The sequence below is a fragment of the Pipra filicauda genome, unplaced genomic scaffold (assembly GCF_003945595.2).
Source record: "Pipra filicauda isolate LSUMZ 115617 unplaced genomic scaffold, ASM394559v2 scaffold100_size2392355_pilon, whole genome shotgun sequence".
NCBI classification, from domain to species: Eukaryota; Metazoa; Chordata; class Aves; order Passeriformes; family Pipridae; genus Pipra; species Pipra filicauda.
Genome location: NW_024103441.1, coordinates 1,435,140 through 1,455,479, shown reverse-complemented (window position 1 = coordinate 1,455,479; position 20,340 = coordinate 1,435,140). Strand labels below are relative to the sequence as shown.

Genomic DNA, 20,340 nt, shown 5'->3' with positions numbered 1-20,340 from the left:
GAACGTGAAAAATTCCCTACCCATTAGGGAGTTCCTAGATGGGATCCAGATTCTGCCTGGGGAAAAGATCTTAATTCTGCTCACTCAATGAAGGATTTTAAGCCTCAAGCAAGTTTTGTCGAGAGAGGCCTAATTGCCTGTGGTTCAGGGAATTTTCCCTACATGGCGGCATCGTGAGGAGTGGCAGCTCCATGATGTCACCAGGGCTGTGCCAGGGCTTTGTTGGGAGCTCGGGGTGAGATGGGACGTGTCTGGCAGCGAAGGGGACCTGGCCTGGCACAGTCCTGGGCCCAGGCTGCCAGAGCGTGCCGTAGGACAGCGTGCTGCGTGTGGGAACTGGCTCCTTGGCTCATGCAGTATTCCCAGGAAAGCAGGCAGGGTTACAAATGGCTTTGTGTTACCATCTCTGTGTATCCTGCTGTGGCCAGCCCTGAGCTGCTCCAGGAGAAGCACAAGCTGCTGGCCCAGCTCGTGTGGCCCCCCAAAATCAGGAGCACACCCCTGTGAGGATCCCTGATCTCACATTTCTGCCCCAGGAGCCTGATGCCCAAAGGAGACAGGAGAGAGGCTGGTCCCCTGTGCTGGGAATGGGGCAGGCTGGGGCAGGTGGCTTCTGCCAGATCATGCTCGGCTGCATTTGGGCTTCTCTTTGGAGAGGTGTGTGCCCTGTGCTGCTCTGGCAGCCAGGTGGCTCTGCCACCATTCCCGACATGGCAAAGCAAACACAGCACAAACTGTGCACTGTGCACTGTGCACCTCAGAGTCCGGTGACAGTCAGGGTGTGCTCCAGGTGTCACCTTCCGCCCCAGCCACGGGAGCAGCCGTGCTGCCGAGAGAGGATCTGCTGTCTCCAGGATCCAGTCGCAGTACAGATCACTGAGTGCCAACCAGTAACGGGGGGGGGGGGGGGGCAAAAAAGGAGAAGAACCCCCAACTAATTAGCAGGCACTGAAAATCCCTGAGCCATCCCGTGCTGAAGTGGGAGCCACTATGGGAGAACAGCTCAGGCTTTGTGCACAGCCCACAGCAGCCATTTGAGGAGGTGAACGGGTTCTGGCACTAAATCCTGGGGCTGAATTACTCCATCCACTCGTAGCCAGATGGCAAAACCAACCAGTCCGGCCCTTCCATCAGAAGGGCCCTGTGCTGTTACGGGACACATCCCACAGACAAGAGCCCTTTAAGTGACCGGGAACAACACACTGATTGAGTAGACACGCAGGTGAAGTGATGAGCTCCCTCCAGGGCACAGGTGAAGACACTTGTTCCTGCTGTGAGTGCAAGGCAGAGCCTGTCCTGGCCGTGTTTCCAGTGGTCTGTGTTGGTTCCCACTTTACCAGCCAGCCCCAGAGGATGGCTGTGCTGCCCCAGCTCCCTGGCAGAAGCTGCTGCTGTCGGGGCTGAGCGTAGGCTCTTCAGCCTTGCCGGTCCCCAAAGTGAGGAGTGCCCAGTGGCAGAACCCCCAGCAAAGGGCCACACGCTCCCCAGAACACCCCAGTGCTGTGCTGGCTCTGAGGGGACCACACAGCATCACCCCTGTGTCACTGCTGGCAGTGTGACCCCTGTCCCCCTCTGGCAGGGTGCTGGGGGGGTGTAGGGTGGGTTTCCTGAAGCCCTGTCCTGGGGGACCCCATGCTCCCCAGTGCTGACCCCGCACAGCTGCCGGCGCCGGCCCTGGGTTTAGCACCAGTGTTTGCAGAGCGTCGGGGCCTTGGAGGCTCACACTGTTTATTTGTTCCTCGTAACTGAAGATGTCCCTCAGCCCTGGAGCAGCTTCCTGGGAAAAGCCATTCTTCAGCAAATAAATAATTTCCCGGGCGGGGAGGAGGACGGAGGCGCAGCTGCTGGCTGGCTGCGGGGCATGGCCCGGGGCTGGTGCCGCTGGAGGGGAGCCCTGGCCCTGTGCCCTGGAACACGTTCAGCAGCACCAGATGTTCCTGCCCAGCACAGCGGGCACAGCCCCGAGTGGATGGTGTCCGTGGGAGCTGGCAGCTCCCGCTCCTGGACCCTGTTCTGCAGCTGGGGCAGGGGCTGAGGGAATGGGGGACCTGCAGAGGGAGATTCGAGTCATGGAATCAGAGTCATTTAGGTTGGAAAAGACCCTCAAGACTAGTTCAACCATAAACTAGTTCAACCATAAACTTAGCATTGCTGAGGGAAGCTCGGGCCCCACCTCCTTTGGCTGGTGTTCGCTGCGATGGACACAAACCCCAGCTCTTCTAATGCTCCTGTCACTGCTCCTGTCACTGCTCCTGTCACCTCCCTCTGCCAGGACAGCCCTGAGCCGCTGTCCTGAGTGCTCCCACTGTCCTGAGTGCTCCCACGGGGGGTGACCCCATTTCTGCATGCAGCAGGATGTGTGGAGACGGGATATGGACACACAAGGTGCTGTGCAGGGCAGGGAGCTTGGGAGCAACCACCCTGGGCACGTCCTGGTGCCCTTGGCCATGCCCTGCCGCACTGCCCACTGCCCTCCACGTGCCAGGAAGAGCTGGCCCTGCACGGCTGCGTGTGAGCAGCGTCTGGCACATCTGGTGACCACAAGCCCCACGTTGTGAGCGCCCAGCCCGGTGGGGAAATGCTGCGTCCCGCCGGCGGCGCAGATGGCCCAGGTCTGCCTGGGGCAGCCGCCCGCGCCTGGCCCTGAATGCCCATTTTGTTGGCCAGGCTGGGGCAGGACTAGCCCCCACACTGCCCTGGCCCTGCTGCTCCATGAATACAGGCAGTGTCTGGACGCAAGTGCTGCACTTCAGGGCCCTGCACCCGCTGTCCCGGGGGCTCCCAGGCAAAGGTGACCCTGGGGCTCCCTGGGACAGGGGCTGATGTGTGCTGGGGCTCCTGGCCCCCGGCCAGCCCAGCTGTGCATCTGCAGGGAGATGAAGAAAGCCCTTGCATCGGGCTGAGCAGAACCTGGCCACGAGAGTGGCCTGCGGGCAGCCCTCTCCTCCTGCCTTGCTGTGCCCTGGGTGCTGCTGGGGAAGGGGTGTTTGCAGGTGCCCCCTGCCACCCCGAGGGGCTGCCGTGCCAGGGGCTGGGGTGCTTTGGAACTGGCAGCAGCAAGCCTGGGAACAGATTTCTGTTTCCACTGGTGAGTGAGTCAGCGGTGGCACCGCCAAGGCCCGTGGGTCCCCTCCCTTCCCTCCGGCCACCGCCACCACCCACCACCCGCTGCCCAGCCCTTTCCCACAGCTGCCCAGGGTTGTCAGCCTTGGCACCTGTGGCTCCACATCACCTCACATCCCTGCATCACCCTGCAGCTCTCCAGACACTGAGCAGGGCCCCTGGTGGCACCAGTGATGTGGCACATGTCCCAGCACAGGCGGCCAATGGGTGGGGGCACAGCATGAGGGCTGTGCACTGGGACTGAGCCTTCTGCTCCCCATGGAGGACCTGGGGACTGCTGGGCTCTGCCAAGAGGCTGCTAGTGTGGCTGGGCACCACGTCCCAGGCACAGCTCTCTGCTGAGCCCCTGGTCCTGAAGCCTGGCTGTGCCTGGACAGCTGCGGGATCTGGGTGGAGGCAGCTCCTGGGGTGGGACAAGGACTCAGGTTTTGGTGCACCCCCAGTGGGTGCCAACAGGCTGCAGCCATGGACAGGCTCTGGCCAGGATGTCCCTGGCACTGTGCCCTGCTCACTGTACATCCTGCTCACCCAAAGACTGGCCACCCCTGGCTCACCTCAGCCCCGAGGCAGTTCTGTGCTGGGGCACCATGGGGAGAGCAGGACGCCAGCCTGGGCAGCGGGGCCAGGAATGAGGCAAAACCACCACAAACAAACCAGCCCAGCCAGTAACTGAGAAGGAGGCGGGGGGGGGATCAGGGCTCACTGCCTGGCTGCACCGAGGGCAGCCGTGCCCGCGGGAGGGGATTTTGGGACTGAGGGCTGCGGCACCAGAGCCACCTGCCCAGACGGCCTCGGCTGCCCTTCCCAGGCGCCACATTGCTGTCACGGGGCCCTTGGGCACCACAGCCCCCCAACATCCCTGTCTCAAGCTTCATTTGCTGCCTGCTGCTGAACTGAGAGATTTTAATCTTTTAATCACGTTATGAGCCGAGGTGGTGCCGGCCACGCACAGGAGGAATGTCTGGAAGTCAGCAGCGCCCGTCGCGGTGGGAGCCCATCCTGCCCCCACCCACATGTCCCCACCGTGTACTGCTTGGGGACCCCCATGCTCCCCAGCCTGCCTTGTCCTGCCTGAGACTGCAACTTGCACCAGGAAAAGGCCCCGGGACCAGAGACCAGGACCAGGCATCGGGGACGGGTGCCAGGACAAGGATCAGCTCGCAAAGGGCTGCTGGGGCTGAAGCTCCCCGCGGCAGCCCAAACGACCCAACACAAGGTAGTCCTCTGACCACGCAGGTTTCATTCCCCCCTTCCCATGTTTTCTGACCGAGGGGAGCAGAGGGGCGACCGCAGCCCAGCCCTGCGCAGCACGGAGCCACGGCAGCCCCTGCGGAAGAACAACAAAGCCCTGGAATTAGAGATGTGCTGGGAGTTTACTTTACCACAAAAAAATGTCAGAAATCCGTATTGTTTGGACAGGGATTTGCTGGGGATCGCTAGATAAAAGCCTGGCAGGGACCCAGCCCGGGGGGAAAAGTCGGCCGGTTCCTTTCTGTGGCGAGGACTCGCGGCCAAGCGAGGGGAGCAGCGCAGCGCTGGTGCGGGGTCCGGGCCGAGGCAGGGCGGGGGCTGCTGGGGCCGCCGTGAGCCAGAGCAGCACCTGGGAGCAGCGTGGGTCCAGGGAAGGGGGTGCCAGGCTGCCCACGCCTGGCACCGGCTTCAGGTCTTTGCAGGGGAAAACATTTCCGCCTCCTGGGACACCGCCTGGCTCCGCGGCACCGAGAGCCCGGGCGCAGCCCCGCGGCCCCAGCCGGCGTGCGGGGCTCGGCGGGGCCCAGGGCAGGCTGCCCTCGCACGCACGGACGGGGGCGGGAGGGCGCTGGGCGCGGGGGCTGCTCTCACCCCGAGCCCCCCGGCAGCTCCGCGCTTGCCAAGTTCTGCAGCAGCGCCGGGGCAGCTGCTCCCGCCGTGCCCACGCTCAGCTGCTCCAGCAGCGGGGCTCGGCTCCCGGCGGCTCTCGGGCTGCAGCTCAGGCTGGGCGATGCCAAATCCCCTTTACCCCAGGACAGAGCAGCGTTTGCTGCCCCGGCTCTGGTCTGAGACCTGCCTGCCACTGTGCTGCCGTGGCATCGTGCCGGTGCTGCCGGGGGGATGTGGGGTGTCCCTCTGGGATCGGCGTGGGGAGCTGTGCCTGCCACGAGTGCAGTGAACAGCAGCCACATGTGACAGCAACCCCTGGGCACTCCTGGCCGTGGGACAGGACAGTGAGGGACAGGGATGGCGAGGGACAGGGACAGTGAGGGATGGGGCTGGCGAGCGCCTGCCCTGCCCGCTCCTCCCTGCCCAGCCTGAGGACAAACGATAGCACATGCAGCCCGCTTTCACATGTTATGTTTTAATACCGTTCACGTCTAAAATGACCAAAACCAAGCCAAGCGCCTGCAGCCCCTTGCCCTGCCTCACCTGGAGAGCGAGAGGGCCACGGGCTCCCCTGCCCAGGGCTCGCTGCAGGCAGGTGTGCAGGCAGGTGTGCAGGCAGGACACCCCGGTGCTGCGGGCTGGCTCCTCTGCACCCGCTGCCCGAAGGGGCCTCATACAGCTCCAGTGAATGCGTTTAAATAACAAGCTAATGAGCGGCAAAAGCAAGGGCATCTTAACCACATTTCCTAAAATAGCAACCGGCACCTGTTGCTCATGCCTGGCAGCCAGGGGCCCTGCCCGCCTCGTGGGGCCGGGTGCAGGCCAGGGCACGGGGCTGTCCCGCACTCACGCCGCTGGCAGCTGCGGTGCCGGCACGCGGGGTCCCGGTGGGTGTGCGGGGAGGGGGCTCGGCTGGGGGCAGTGCAGTGGGTGCTCAGTGCAGTGGTATGGGGTGGGTGCTGCCGTGGTGCCAGTGGTGCCGGAGGGACGTGGGGCTGGGCTTCTCTCTGTTCCCCAGGAAGGCGATGCCAGCCGAGCTGCCGTGGTCCCGGGGGCCACGTTGTCTGGGGGTGTCTGCTGGAGGCTGTGCTCACGCGCACTCCCTGCCCCGCAGTGCAGTGAGCACGGGGCAGCTGACGGGCACAGAGGATGGGGAGGGGGTTGGGGTGGAAGCCGGGCTGTCGCCACAGCCCCGGTCCAGCTGGGGTGGGGGTGCCAGGCCCAGGCTGCGTCAGGGTGCCCCAGCCAGGCACAGCAGAGGGTGGGTGCAGGAGGGCAGATGGGAACCCCCGGGCGCTCAGACCACGAAGTGGAGCCCGTATGTCATCTGATGGCCGTTGTCCCAGGCGTAGAGCACCTTCTCCTTGGGGTTGTAGTCGACCTGCGTGGTGAAGGAGTAGTGGTTGAGGAAGGGCAGTCGGAGCTCTGCCTCCGTGTTCGTGTGCGTGTCAAAGGCGTAGGAGATCTGCCCTTCCTTCTGGCTGTAGGTGTCTACAGCGTAGAGGATGCCGCAGATGATGAAGCAGTTCCCGTAGGTGTTGCGCTTCAGCCCCGTCTTCCAGGTGGTTTCCTTGCGCACCGAGAGGTCCCCGGGGTCGAGTCGGCTCAGCACGATCACCTCCTGCTGCGAGTAGTCGTAGTCCACAGAGGGGTAGATAACCCAGAGCCCGCTCTCATCCACAGCAAAGTCAATGTCTGAGTGGCCCCTCCACTTCCAGGGCGTTGTGTCCTCATACACCACGTCGTGGAGCAGCGCCCAGCCCGCCACGTACCGCTCCTTCAGGTCATACTTGATGATGTTCTTGGTGAAGGCACGGTTGTAGTAGAAGGCCCCCCGGTACACCACATGCCCGGTGCCAATCCAGTTGTAGGGCAGCTTGTAGAGGTTGCTCCAGCGGCCTGTGAGGGGGTGGGAGAGGCGCTGGGACCCGCTGCAGCACTGGGGTCCCATGCACAATGGCCCGAGTGTGCTGGCAGTGGCAGGGGACTTGTGTCCCCCTCACTGCCCTGTGGGTGCTCCCCAGTGCAGGTCCCCATGAGCTCCCCACCGCCCCAGGGCTGGCACAGCCAGTGTCACACGGCACTGGGCACTCACCCAGGAGGAGCTGAGGCCCCTGCACCCACTCGGCTGCTGACCCTCACCCTGCTTGAAGTTCTCGAGGCTCCTGAACTCCACCAGGCTGTTCCCATAGTAGTAGTTGGTGACATAGATACGGTCATCCTTGGCTGCCGGGTCCTTCATCCAGGCCCCCTCGTTGCGCCCGTAGCTGTGGTGCTCCATGGGAGGCTCCACCGACTTGATGGTGCCTTCGCACTCCACCTCCTTCACTGGGTACCGTGGAGGAGGAGAAGGACGAGGGCTTATCCCTGCCCCAGGCAGCTGCCTCCTCCTCCTTCCCCATGGCATGGCTATTGCTGGCCTGGCCTGGCCACGGGCACTGGGACTGCCGGGCCGGGTGCCCCCTCCCAGCTGCCCCCCACTCACCCACCTCTGTTTGGTGTTTCAGGGTCCCCAGTGCTGTCATCTCCCTGCCCAAGGGGGCTGGGGGGGCTGCGGGTGGTGCTGCGGGGGGCCGGGGCAGTGCTGGGCACAGCCGTGGTGTTGGGCACGGCGGTCTCTGTCTGTGCAACAGCCTGGGCTGGGGTCCCCTCAGCTGGGGGCGGTGGGGGACCCCTCTCCTCCTGCTGCTCCGGCACAGCTGGCCCCCTTGCAGGGCTCTCTGTGGGGGGACAAGCTGGGAGTCAGTGCATTTGCAGGGGCAGCCCCAGGCCCTCTGCCTTGGTGGGAGGGTGCTCCCATGCCCCCCGCCTGTGCCCCATGCCGGGACTCACCGCGGCTGCCGGCCGGCCCCTCCGCCGCTCCCGCCTGCCCCACCTTGTAGTACGTGATGCCTCGGACCACGGTCTGCTGGTGTGCCAGGGGCTTGGGCTTGGGTGTGGGCTGGGACCCTGCCCTGGCCTTGGTGTTCTCCTTTTTGGGCTTCTCAGGCTTCAGTGGCTTCTCCTTGGGCGCTCGGGGGGCCGCCTTGTCCCCCAGTGCCTTGCGGGTGCTGGGGTACCGCCCCGCCTCCTTCTCTCGGCCGCCTGCCGTGTCCTGGGGGGCACAGCCTGTCAGACCCCCTCCCCTCCCATCCCTCCACTTCCCTGCTGCCACCGAGCCAGGCAGTGAGCACAGGCACCAGCCCCTGGCTGCCAGGGGTGCACCTCTCACAAGCCTGGGGGAGCTCAGCTCTGCCTGGCAGCACCAGCTGTGCCTGTGCAGGGCCGGGCCCTGGGGTACCTGTGGCTCGGGGTACCTGTGCCTTGCTCTCGGGGACAGCAGCCGCGTCCTTCTGCAGCAGCTGGTAACCCAGGTTGGAGATCTCCTTCTTGATGCTGAGCATGATGTCGGAGTAGTTCTCGTAGCGCTTCATCTGGTTGGTGAGGTGCAGGACACTCTCCTTCATGAAGTCGTTCTCCCTGCTCAGGTTAGTCTTGATGGTCTGCAGGAGAGGAGAGGCTGGAACCACGGCACCCCCAGAAAGTCCTGAGCAGTTCAGCAGGGAGCACTGCAGGGATGGTGCTGCCAGAGCTCACCTCCTCCAGTGTGTTCATCTGGGCCACCACCTTGCTGATGTAGGAGTGCACCTTCATCAGGTCCATGCTGTACAGCGTTCCCTCCAGCAGGTCCACCATGGACTGCAGCTGCAGAGGAAGAGCAGGGATGGGCCACAGGGCAGGGCTGAGACATGGGGCAGGGGCACAGTGTGGGGGTGAGGCACAGGGCACAGGAGTGGGCACAGGGCAGGGCTGTGCAGTGCGGGGAGAGTGCGTCTGGCCCCCAGTCCCACCATGCCTCAGGTACCTTGAAGAGCTCAGGTGCCTGCTTCTTCAGCTTCTCCATCTTCCACTCGTTCTCACAGGGGTTCAGCGAGGAGGGGGGTGCAGTGCAGGAGCACTTGCAGTCGGCCCCCGAGCTCACCGTCTCCACCGTGTAGAAATCCTCCACGCGCGCGCTGCCGTTCCTGACGCGGCTGCAGGCGTCCTTGCTCAGCGGCCGCAGGATGCACTTGCAGCGGCAGTCGGAGCCCTCCGAGGTCATCCTGACCTGGTCCGTGTCACCCAGCGCCTGTGGGACTCGTGGTGAGCCTGGTGTCCCACCAGGGCACCACTGACCCCAGCAAGCCATCACAGCCCTCCTCCTCTCTTTTGCCTGCCCAGAGTTCTCCCACCACCCCAGGGGCTCCTGGTTGTGCCCCAGTGAGCATGGGGCAGAGTCTGGCCCAGAGCACCGTGTCTCACCGCTCTGCACCCGGGCTGACAGTGACAAAGCCCAGGCAGCTGCTTGTCCCTATGGCCACCAGAGCGTTTTGTGGGCCAGGTAATCGAGGCCCACTTCTGTGGCTGTTTCCCAGCCTCCAGCAAGATCCGAGTGAGCAGGGACGGTGGTAAGACCCAGCAGTGCCTCTGTGCCCCCACGCCCACGGCCTCCAGCCCACACAGGGTTCGTTGTTCATGGTGACATTGCAGCCACCTCAGGGTGAGCTCGGCCCCTCCAGACTCCGGCAATGGCCCCAGGCACATGCTCAAGGACTCTGTTGTTTCCACACATGGCCCTGACTCACGCTATGAGCCAGGGTGCTTTTCAGCCGGTTTAGCCCAGTTCTCCCCTAGTCCCGCTGTGCTCAGGAACAAGGGAGCCGAGCCCCCCGAGCCCCCCACCACTGGCTGTGCACCCTGGGGGATGCCTGGGCTGGCAGGACCTGCGCTGGGTGCCCCGTGTGCAGGGATGCGCCTGCTCCAAGCACCCGGGAGGGTGGGACAACAGCGACAGGCAGTGCAGTGACCCTGGAGGGACAGGGCTCTGCCCACAGGGACTCTGACTCATCCTGGGAAACAGAATGGTGGCGGAGCTGGGAAACAAGTTGAGCTCTGGCTCCCGGTCCTCCCCGGACCACAGCGGAGCACAGTGCGGCGTGGGAAAGGGCAGAGGCCCACGGGGTCCATGTCCTGCCTGCAGGCAGCACCCATGGCCACACAGGCACCCTCCCTTCAGAGCCCGACTGGGATGACACGCTGGTGGCACTGGGGCAGCAGCTCTCCCTGAGCACTGCCCGTGCAGCACAGACCCCAGGCTCCCCATAGCCCACATGGGCCAGGGGCTTCCTTCTCTTCCTGAAGGGCTGCAAAACCTCACGCATTTTGCATTTCAAAAAACCCTCTTTCATTCAAAGGGAAACCAGGTCCCGCTGGATGAAGGAAAACACTGGGGGGGGGGGGGGCAAAGGGCTGTAAATTGAGGAGGATCTAATCAAGCTCTCAGCAGGGAGTAGGGCAGGGACCCCCTCCCCAAACACCAAGTCGACAGGCTCGCACCTCTCCGGGCCCCCTGACCTCCCCATGGCCATGCTGGCGCTTGTGCAAACAGGCAGGAGGATTCACAGCCCGGCCACGAGCTGCCGGCCCCTCCTCACAGAGCCGGGCAGCTCCCCAGGCCCCAGCTGGGCAGCTGTGCCGGCCATGAGCAATGTCTGTCCAGGACACTGAGCTGCATGAGGTCCTGGTGTGCACACACATCCCTGTGGGAACCCCACTCAAGGTCCCAGGGTGCCTCATGGGAGTCCCACTTCAATTCCTAGCCGGGGTCCCCTATTCCCACCAACACCCAAGCACCGGTGAAGGTTCTGCCACCGCAGCACAGCCCCACACCCAGGCACACACTGCAATCCCACCCACCCTCAGCACCTTCTGCAGGGCAGGGCTGCAGCTGCCTGGGTTGGCAGCTCTTTCCCAAAGGAGCAGGTGACTGTGGGCTGTGGGTCCCCTCCCACAGCCCTGGCACGCTGTGGTGGGAGGCACGAGTGGCACAGAGGAGAGGCCCTGCATGTCCCACTGGGGTGAGGCACAAACAGGCGGGTGCCCAGAGCAACAAACGTGCCCGGAGCAGCCACAGCAGCTGTGACACTGCACGGTGAGGGGGTGTCCGGCACACAGAGCCTCCCCCATGGCAGGAAGGGCCAAGCCCTTCCTAGGGACCCCCCAGTTCCAGCCCTGTGTGTGCCTCACTGCTCCACAGCCGGGGCAGCCGCCCGCCTTCACGTGGGGCCGTAACACTAAACCTTGTTCTGCCTTTTACCAGCTCCTTAAACAGGAACCACATGTTCTATTTATACAGAAAAACTCATAAACAAGGAAATATTAAAAACCAGGCTCTGACGTGGGGAGCCTCTGCAAGGGTCACCTGCCGTGGGTGCCCTCTGTCAGCCTGTGCCTGGCTGTGCCCGGCTTGGCAGGGCACAGCCCACACCTGCCATACACATGAACACTGGACAGGTGGGTCTGGATGTGGAGGCACAAGGCAGCCTGTGCTGCACTGCCTGCTCCGGGTGGGAATCCAACGGCTCCCTGAGAAACCCGTGTGAGGGCTGCTACAGCCCCATGGAGGCTCTGGTGGTTCTTTCCCTGGATCCCCCCGCTCACTGCAGACCCCAGCCCAGGGTGCAGGAGGTGGGTGCCGCCCATCCTCCGGAGTGGGTCCCAGACCCACAGGGGCTGGACAGCCATGGCTGGTGTGGGAGAGTGTCCCTGCACTTTGCTGAGGGTTTCCACACTCCCAGCTTTACGAGCTGGGTAATTTTCCCAGTTTCTGAAACCTCCTGCAAGAGCATCGATGTGAGCACTGAGTTTGTGACATTATTTGGAGAAAGCAGGACCTTTGACAATGACCCTTGGCCAGCTTTTAAGCTCTCCTTTGGCTGCTGCCAGAGGACTCGTCTGGGAGGAAAACACGCTGTGTTGATAAGCTGCTGCGCCGCACGCCTCTGGCACAGCTGCTGGAAGGCATGTCCCCGTCATGGGAGGGAAACCATGTCACCCTCCTCTTCCTCCTCCTCCCAGGCTTGGCACAAGGTGTCAAACACATCCTGCAGCCGAGGCAGAGCGGTGCTGGCAGGGCTGGGCCGTGGCTGACGGCAGCCAGGCCCTGGGCTGGCGCTGCTCGGGCGTCCCGTGTCGGTCACGGGGACATGGCCATGCCAAGCACTTGTGTGGCACACACATGCCCACTGAAGGGATCTCATCCAACGGCAAGAATGGAGAAAACACCTCCGAGCACAGCAGGCAGCACCTGCGGGGAGGGAGGCATGGAGGAGGCGACAGCACCGTGTGGGTCCGTGGGCTGCGGATCCCAGAGTCCTTCGGGCAGCATCACCCCTGGCACCCCGCCGGGAACCCAGTGCAGGGCATTCCAGGCTTTGGATATCTGTTCCCAGCCAAGTGCTGCTGACAACAGCTGTGCTATCGTCCTATTCCACCAAATGTCTTGGAAAATTCTGTATTTTTAACATTTTGGTGACCCTGGCAGTAGCTGCGCCCAGCACCATCCCTCTGGGCTGGATCCCGGTGTCCCTGCTCCGGCCCCCGAGGCCACTGACCCCGCTGGAGACAGGTTCCAGCTGGAACCGAGGGCTCCTGAATCCACGGGAGAGGCTGGCTCCCCCCGCTTCCCGCTCCCGCGCCTCACCCCCGCGGGGGAAGGCTTGTCCGGGCTATTCTCTCTGGCACGGAGTCGCTCATTGCAGAGCCCATCGCCGCAGCGCCGGGGCTTGGGCACCTCCCAACCCCGCGAGCGCGCCCCCCGCCCGGGCCATTCCCTGCGCCGAACCCGCACCGCGAGGGGAGCACCGGCACCCGCACCCGGGCCCTCCCGGGACCCCCGCCCGCTCCGCCGGGGACACCGGACCTGCCCCGGTCCGCTCCCAGCACCGCCGGGCAGGGCGGCCGGGACCCCCTGGCCATGGTCGCCATCCCGGTCCCGACCCCCGTCGGTGCCGGTGCGGTCCGTCCTTACCGTGGCGGTGCCGCGCGCCGCGGCCAGCGCGGGGAGCAGGAGCGCGGGGAGCAGCAGCGCCCGCATGGCGAGAGCGGCGGCGACCGCCCGCACCGAGCGCCCGCTCCGCCCGGCCCGGCCCGGCCCGGCGGCGGGGAGGAGCCGCCCGTCCTGCCCGCCCGTCCGTCCCGCCCCGTCCCGGCGGCGGCACCGGCCCCAGCAGCGGCGCCGCGGCGGCGAGGGCGGCGCGTCCCCCCCGGGCGGAGCCGGCCGTGCCCGCCCCGGGACCGCCCGGGCTCTCATGTACCGGGGTGCCCGGTACCCCCGGGCGAGCCGGGCCGGACCCTCGCTGGAGCTGCCCGGTTACCCCTTTCACGGTGCCCAGTGCCGGTGCCCGGTTTCCCCTCTCCTCATGCCGGGTGCCCGTTTCCCCTCTCGCGGTGGCCGATGCCCCATTTCCCCTCTCCCAGTGCCGGTTCCCCTCTCCCCGTGCCCGGTGCCTGGTTTCCTCTCTCGCAGTGCCGGTGCCCGGTTTCCCCTCTCCCCGTGCCCGGTGCCGGCTTCCCCTCTCTCGGTGCCCCGTGCCCGGTTTCCCCTCTCCCCGTGCCCGGTGCCGGTTTCCCCTCTCTCGGTGCCGGTGCCCGGTTTCCCCTCTCCCCGTGCCCGGTTTCCCCTCTCTCGGTGCCCGGTGCCGGTTTCCCCTCTCCCCGTGCCCGGTGCCGCGGGCAGCGCTCGGGGCTCGGCCGGCGGGTGCCCCCTGGCGCCGCGCCGGTCCCGGTGCAGGGTCGCGGGGGGGCCGGGGCGGGCCGGGGCTCGGAGCCCGGGGCGGGGCCGGGCGGCGCTCCCCGCGGGCGGCGCTCGGACTACGGCTCCCGTGGTGCCGCGGGGGGGCGGAGCGGGGCGGGCCGGCCCGGCCGAGCGCGGCGCGGCCCTGGCTGTCAGCAGCGCCCGGGCGGCCATGGGGCAGCGCGGCCGCCGGGGCCGCTGAGACCCGCCGCGCCCCGGCCCGGCCCGGCGCGGCCCCGGCGCCGCCATGGAGCTGGAGCCGCCCGCCGAGCTGCCGGAGCCCCGCGCCGCCAGCAAGGGGCCGCCCCGCACCGGTGAGTGGAGCGCGGGGGCTCGGGCGGGCCGGGGCGGGGGCCGGCGGGGCCGGGGCTGAGCTGCACGAGGGGGTGCCGGGGGTCGGAGCGTCCCGGCGGCCGCAACTTTCCGCGGCCGCGGGGCACAACAAAGGGCCGCTGCCCGCCCTGCCCCGCTGCCCCCGCGGGCCGGGCCGGCGGGACCCGCTCGGGGCGCTGCGGGGCGGGCGCGGGGCACGCGGGGCTCGGGTCCCCTCGGACGCTGCGGCGAATTTAACTCGTTTCGCAAAAATCGCGTTTTCCCCATCCGAACGCGCCGTGCCGCGGGGTGTGCGGGGCGCGGGGCCGCTGCCCGGTCGCTCCGGGCGGGTGTCCCGGTACAGCCCGCGCGGTGTCCCGGTACAGCCCCCGGGTGTGTTTCCCTCGCCCCTGTGAGCCGGTCCCGGCCCGGGGTTTATAGGCACCATTTGGGACCCTTTTACACTTCCCTTATGCAGATGCCGCATCTGCACTTGAATGTCCCTGCCAATTTTTATGGTTTACAATTGCATTTTACCATCTTAAGGTACTCGGGTTCTCTACAAAGGGTTTGCTCAGACAAAAGAGGCTTTTTATCAGGCAGCATCCTCGGTTTGAGATACAGGCGGTACCAAAACACACGCAGTGCGGGAACTGCAGAAACGGGCATTTCTGTAACCACCCTGGTGTGTAATTCTGAGTTGTGTCCCTGGAAACACTTTATTCCTCCTCGCTTAATTAGATGTCCACTTGGATGAAAGACACTTAATACCCTTAGATACTTTAATAACGCTTTTAATACTTTAATACATCCTTAATACTTTTTGAACTTTGTGGCTTAATTTGTGAAATGTTGTTGCTTTGGCATCCCTAAGAGTCCAACAATATTAATACTTTGTCTGCATTTGCTATTTTTCTCGGTGGGATTTTGGGGGAATCTCTTTTGATTAATCAGATTAGTTCTAAGAGTTCCTTGCATGTCTCGTGTAGCTGTTTCATGTGACAGACGTACCTGTGGCTGCAGTTAGTCTTTTGAATGGATAATGTGACAACCTTTTACTACTTTGCCTTCAAAAATGTGAAATACTGGTGCAGTGTTGAGACATTGCTTGACTTTCAGTCTTTCTAAAGCCTTGGGCGGCCAGGGGAGGAGCAGAAAAGACTGGGCTGTTAATTCATGGGCTTATGAAATACCTGCAAATGGTAATGACAAATGAAGATTCTTAACATTTCCTCTTTCTAAGGAAAATTACTGGCACTTCTGATACCTCTAGCATCTTAGTGAAAGCAGTTAAAATTGTACGATGCAAACACAGGTACACAGGACAGAGATGTAAAAGTCGGATTGTATTCTTGGTGGCTATGTTAAAATCATTAATGAACTTAAGCTCTGCACGTGGCTTCTGTGTTAACCCAGAGTAAACTGCTGCAAGTTTATTGGTGTCTTCAGTGAGAGAAGCCTCGGGATAACTTTCAAATGACGTGGGTTTATTTCAGCAGTTACGGGCAATTGCAGCCTCGTTATTTGAGGGGGCACTTGACGTTCTCAGAATATAAGATGATGGTTTTTCCCTTGCCAATTTGAGTACCTCCCCTTCCATGTAAGAAACATATTTTGTCATTGAGCAAATTAATGGCAACGAGCAAAACCAATTTTTTTTAAAGTAATTACATTAAGGTGTTCATTTTTTCTGCAGTAGCAGCAATTATTTCTCCACAGGGTCTCATTTAAGAGCAGATTCCCTATAGCTTCAGTTGGCACGTTTTTCCTCTGTGAGTGGAACGTGATGGCTTTTACACAGTTTTAGTTATTTTTTGTTTTAGCTAAAATAGGGATAAGGCAGGTTATCTAGAATTAAGGTAACTTTAGATACTTTGTTGTGTAGTGTGGTCACAGAAGACAGATTTATCAGGAAACAACTTGAATTTTGTGTTCCTTTAAAATTATCAGAGCTTCAGATAGGCAGATTACTGATCTGGATGAACTTCATACCAGAGAGAAGAGGAAGGTTGTCAGAGCACAAAGAATGTAAGGTTTTCAAAGAAAAATCCCTTTGCCTGCATCCCTTCGGTTTTCCACAGCGCTCCCAAACTTTACTGGCGCAACACTGACATTTTTAGTGGTTCTTTAGGCTCGGTTGCTTTGCATCTGATGAGATAAGCCTTTGCTTAACAAAGACTATTTCATTGATATAGTTGGGTCTTGCTATAAACATTTCTTTGAAGATTTAGGAAGAAAAACAAATGGAGTTGTTGGATGGCAATGCTGCTGAAGTCAAATGTCTCTGAATAAACAAGAAGCTACAGTGTTATTTCAGCTCAGCGTTAGCTTGTTGAATGTGGATAGCTCTTGCTATTGTAAATAATAATAATGGAAAATAATAAATTGAATTCTGAACTCAGGTCTGTGATGGGAAATGAAAGACTTGTGGTTTAGGAAGAACTTAATTCCTTTGTTTGATTTGATGGTAAGATGGAAAAATACCTCTTGGTGTAAAGTTGGAATTTGGTATTGATGTCTTCTGTAGATCATTAATCAGGAAGATGGGTTTATGCATGCCTTTTTGTGCTGAGCCCAGGACTGTGCTGGATGCTGAGCAGATGCTGTGTGTGATGTGACACTGCAGCAACAGGATTTTTTCCCTGCTTTGCTATAAAACAGTATAAAGATGCTGTGTTACAGAAAATGAGGGAACTTTCTCATCTAGGAGGCTATTTCGTGATTGTTGGGAAGCAATAGCTGTCTTTCTGCCCTGCCTCTGGCAAATCCTTTGTGGTATCTCTTTTGGTGGGGAAAATGTGCCAGTGGTTTTATTGAATTACCGTTCAGCTCCTATGTGGTAGAGCTTTGAACAGATGCATTTACCCCAGCATTCTGTGAGAATGGGAGCACAGTTTATCCTGTTGATAAACTGCCTATTTAAATAAAGCCTTCAGCAGTGTAATCTGGTAATTCTAATTAAGTCATTTACATAGAGAATTGGCCCAGGGTTTCATCAGATGGCTGCTGGGGAGCTGAAATGCATTCTTCCCCTCCAGCTGTATTAAACCAGCCTTTTGATCCTGTCCTTTTTTTAGCCTTTAAGCCAGAGTGGTTATCACTGTGCAGAGTTAATTGAGAAAGGGAAGTTGGGGGACAAGGGGACCCTTCGAGGTTTAGCTTTGGTCTTAATTATTACAGTTCTAATTACATAATTAGAAGACTTACAGATTTTATATGTTGATAAAAATGATTCTGTACAGGTTTTGTTAGAAAGAGGAAATGCACCACGGAGAGGCTTCAGTGAAGTTCTTTATTGGTAAATGATTGCCCATAACTTATCTTGAAAGCAGTATATGCCTGGAGTATCTGAGTTCTCCTCCAGTGCTTCGATAAGGAGGTTTCATTTACTCAGGGTGGACCCCACGTCCTTCAGAGAGCACAAGTTACATGTCTGCCTCCCGTTGCTTAACCATCCCAGCTATGGGCTTGTAGGGGTGGTGAAATTTAAACTTAGAGAAATGTCTGGTCCGTGTGAAAGATTAATTTTTTTTAAACCCGTTTTCCCTTCACGAACACATCAGGAAAAAAAAAAAAAACAGGAAAAATTTATCACGGCTCTCGTGCCAAGCTGACTGCAAACTGCTGTGATGTCCTTGTCTGGAAATACCTCTCAGCTGGAACGTGATAGAAACCTTAAATAGTTTTTATGGAAACATAATCTGGAACTGTGAAGTCCTGGGGACTAAATCTCAAAATTCTCTTGTTGGGTAAAACCCCCCAGCTCTGAGAAGCCCGGGGTTTACCTGTGGGAATTGCTTTGGAGCCCTCAGATCCTGAAGCCAAGTGATTAAATGATGGCTGTTGTGGCTGTAGTAAAAATCTGTAAAAGAACTTTGAGTCTCTGAAAGTTCTGCCAAACACCAACTTGTCCTCCAAAAATCTCTTCATTCACTCTTACAGCTGTAGTTCTATGTTTTTTGGCAATACTTAGAAGGAATTATTCCTAAGTATATTGTTGCTTCAGATGTCTTGTGTGTGCTCTTGCCAGGAGACTCCACATCCTCTGCCTGTTTTATCAACAGCAGTAAGGAAATGCCCTTTCTGTGGGTCAAAAGCAAATTTTTTTACCTGCAAATTTACCTTAGTTGTGGTGTTTTACAAAATTGAAGGAAACTGAGGAAAGATGCCAGTGTTGGGTACCAGTTTGCTGCTGCCAGTTTGCAGTAGCAAGCTCAGGGTGTGGCTGCTCATTGCCTCCTGTTTTGCTGCTTTGTGAAGCTTTTCTTTGCCCAGTGCTGTTCTCCTGCTTACCTGGTACGTGCTGATTGAGTCCATCACCTTAACACTTGAGTTGACCTTTAGTATTTCACTCGGATTTACACGGGGCCTCTGCTCAGTGAACTGTCCCTATCACAGGGTGATATCCATAAAAATGACACTTCCTAGTCTTGAAAAAAATCCCCAGGCCCATTGGAGACATGTGAAAAGGACACCCAGCAGGAAGAGAGGCCCATGGCCTGAAATATTCATCAATCATTTTCCTGGCACCAGGAAACCAATCAACTCTTCTAAGGGGGAGAGCGTAATCAATCACACAATGTGGGAAACAGGCACTGCCAGAAATGTCCCCTCGTGCACAGAAGGAAAGGGTTGTGTTTGTCCTTACTCACAAGTGGGAACTTTCCTCAGTGGAAAGGACTCGTCCTCTGGAAGAGGCAAACTGGGCAGACAGCAGCTCACGTTGTATTGGCAGCTCCAGCCTGCACTGAAGATTTTGTTTCCAGTAATGCTGAGCTGGTTTGTTTTGAGATACTTTTTCTTTACCTTTCTGTAGCTGGCAGGTGAAGGGTTTGTTTCCTGTTCCCAAACCTCTGTGTTCTGATGTGGCAGGTCCAGCTGCAGCATGTTTTTATCTAGAGGATCAGAATTTTAAAATTTTACTTTTTCTTCATGAAACAACATAAGTTGGAAACAGCTTCTCTTGCAAACTGGTGCTGGGAAAGAATTGCACCTCTGGGTGTTTGGCCTCTTTTTTCATCTTTGAGTTATGCTAAAAAATATATGTATAGATACATATAGATATATATATATAGATATATAGGTTACCCAACAATAAGTAAACAGTAGTTGTCAATATCTGTGGAATATTTTATTGTAGCATGTGGACAGGGGTTATTTGAATTCAAATAATAATCTGAAATTCAAATACATTGAAATTCAAATAATTTGAATTCAAATAAGAAATACTAGAAAATAATCTAGCAAGATTCTATAAATTGGAACAAGAGAGTTGTTTGTAGCTTTGTTTTTTTCTGGGGAAACCTCTACAAAAATTGCTGCGTAAGAAATGCCACAATTATGGCAAAATAAATGGCAGTGCACAGCCTTTCTCATCTTGTTTAGTCCACGAGGCAGCAGATCACACTGGGGTGATTTTTTCTGAGATGTTTCAGGTGTGGCTGGGTGGGGGTGCAGGGGGTGCTGGGTCACCAGCCCTACCCACCACTGCCCAAGCAGAACGTGGCCATCTGTGGAGCACCAGTGGGGAGCAGCTTGAAAAGAAAGAATAGATTCCCCTTAGCAATGTATGTAACAATTATTTTGGAATTGTAAAACTTGTAATCATACGTCTTAAAACCCGAGATTAAAAGAGGCAACATTTGCGTTTGCTGCCTTTTCATGAAAATCAGCAAAACATGAAGTCCTGTATTATTTTTTTAAGTTAGATTAAATGTGAATTAAGATTTCAGATTGCTCTTCAGAGCAGCTGTATATACTAAATTCAATCCAGATTGAATTTCCCCTTGAAAAGATTAGGAGCCTCCTCTTTAAAAATGCAGATATTTTTCCTGTATTTAAGGTGATTTCCCAGTATAAGTGGAGACAAATATCCACAAATATCCAAGTGCTAGGAATGGTGCTTCTGTCCTGATGAACATTTTCTGTCAAACAGTTTCTGGTGTGCTTTTTAAGACGCTTAGATGTGTTACCAGAATTAAAAGCTACTACGAGATGTGGTGTCCTGCAAAATGAGATTATAGCAGTAGGCAGATGTGGCTGGAATGAGCCCCGAAGAGAAAGGGAAGTGTTTCTGGAATTGCAAGCAGCAGGAGCTAATACGGTTTGCAAACATGGGAGACAGGAGGCAGAGAGGTAGGTGGGGAGAAAGAATCCAATTTCCCTTGATTCCTGCCCGTTTGTAATCCCTGTCCCTGGGAGGCCAAATGCTTAATGTAAGTAAGCCTTTCACTCCAACAAAACCCGGGATCCTGGTGTTGGTGGGGCTGAGGGAAGTGCTGGGTGAGGCTGTGGGTCTCTGGATTTCACGAGCAGGACACTGGAACCAATAATGTAACGAAACCTGGAGTCTGAAGGACTGGTCAGGTATTGCAGCTGTTGGCATGAGCCACAGCCACTTCCAGGTGGCCTGTGGGAAATGAAGACCTCCCAAAAATGGGAGAGTAACACCC

The 20,340-nt window shown here is 58.5% G+C and overlaps 1 protein-coding gene across 1 annotated transcript; it reads right to left on the bottom strand.

Annotated features, from left to right (window-relative positions):
- Window positions 1–5,442: 5,442 nt before the first annotated feature.
- Window positions 5,443–12,877, bottom strand: OLFML2A (olfactomedin like 2A). Its single transcript, XM_027741282.2, has 8 exons — window positions 12,812–12,877; window positions 8,828–9,091; window positions 8,560–8,667; window positions 8,280–8,465; window positions 7,816–8,077; window positions 7,473–7,703; window positions 7,126–7,311; window positions 5,443–6,882 (listed from the first exon to the last, which is right to left on the bottom strand). The coding sequence occupies exons 1-8, from the start codon at window positions 12,875–12,877 to the stop codon at window positions 6,281–6,283; spliced, it is 1,905 nt and encodes a 634-aa protein (XP_027597083.2). The 3' UTR covers window positions 5,443–6,280.
- Window positions 12,878–20,340: the final 7,463 nt, after the last annotated feature.

Bases quoted from the DNA above. Each gene is read 5' to 3' on its own strand.
- OLFML2A (XM_027741282.2), bottom strand. From the start codon at position 12,877: ATGCGGGCGCTGCTGCTCCCCGCGCTCCTGCTCCCCGCGCTGGCCGCG. The intron at 8,078-8,279 runs GTACCCCGAGCC...TGTGCCCCCCAG, and splicing joins TCCCCGAGAGCAAGGCACAG to GACACGGCAGGCGGCCGAGA. The intron at 6,883-7,125 runs GTGAGGGTCAGC...ACCCCCTCACAG, and splicing joins CCTCGAGAACTTCAAGCAGG to GCCGCTGGAGCAACCTCTAC.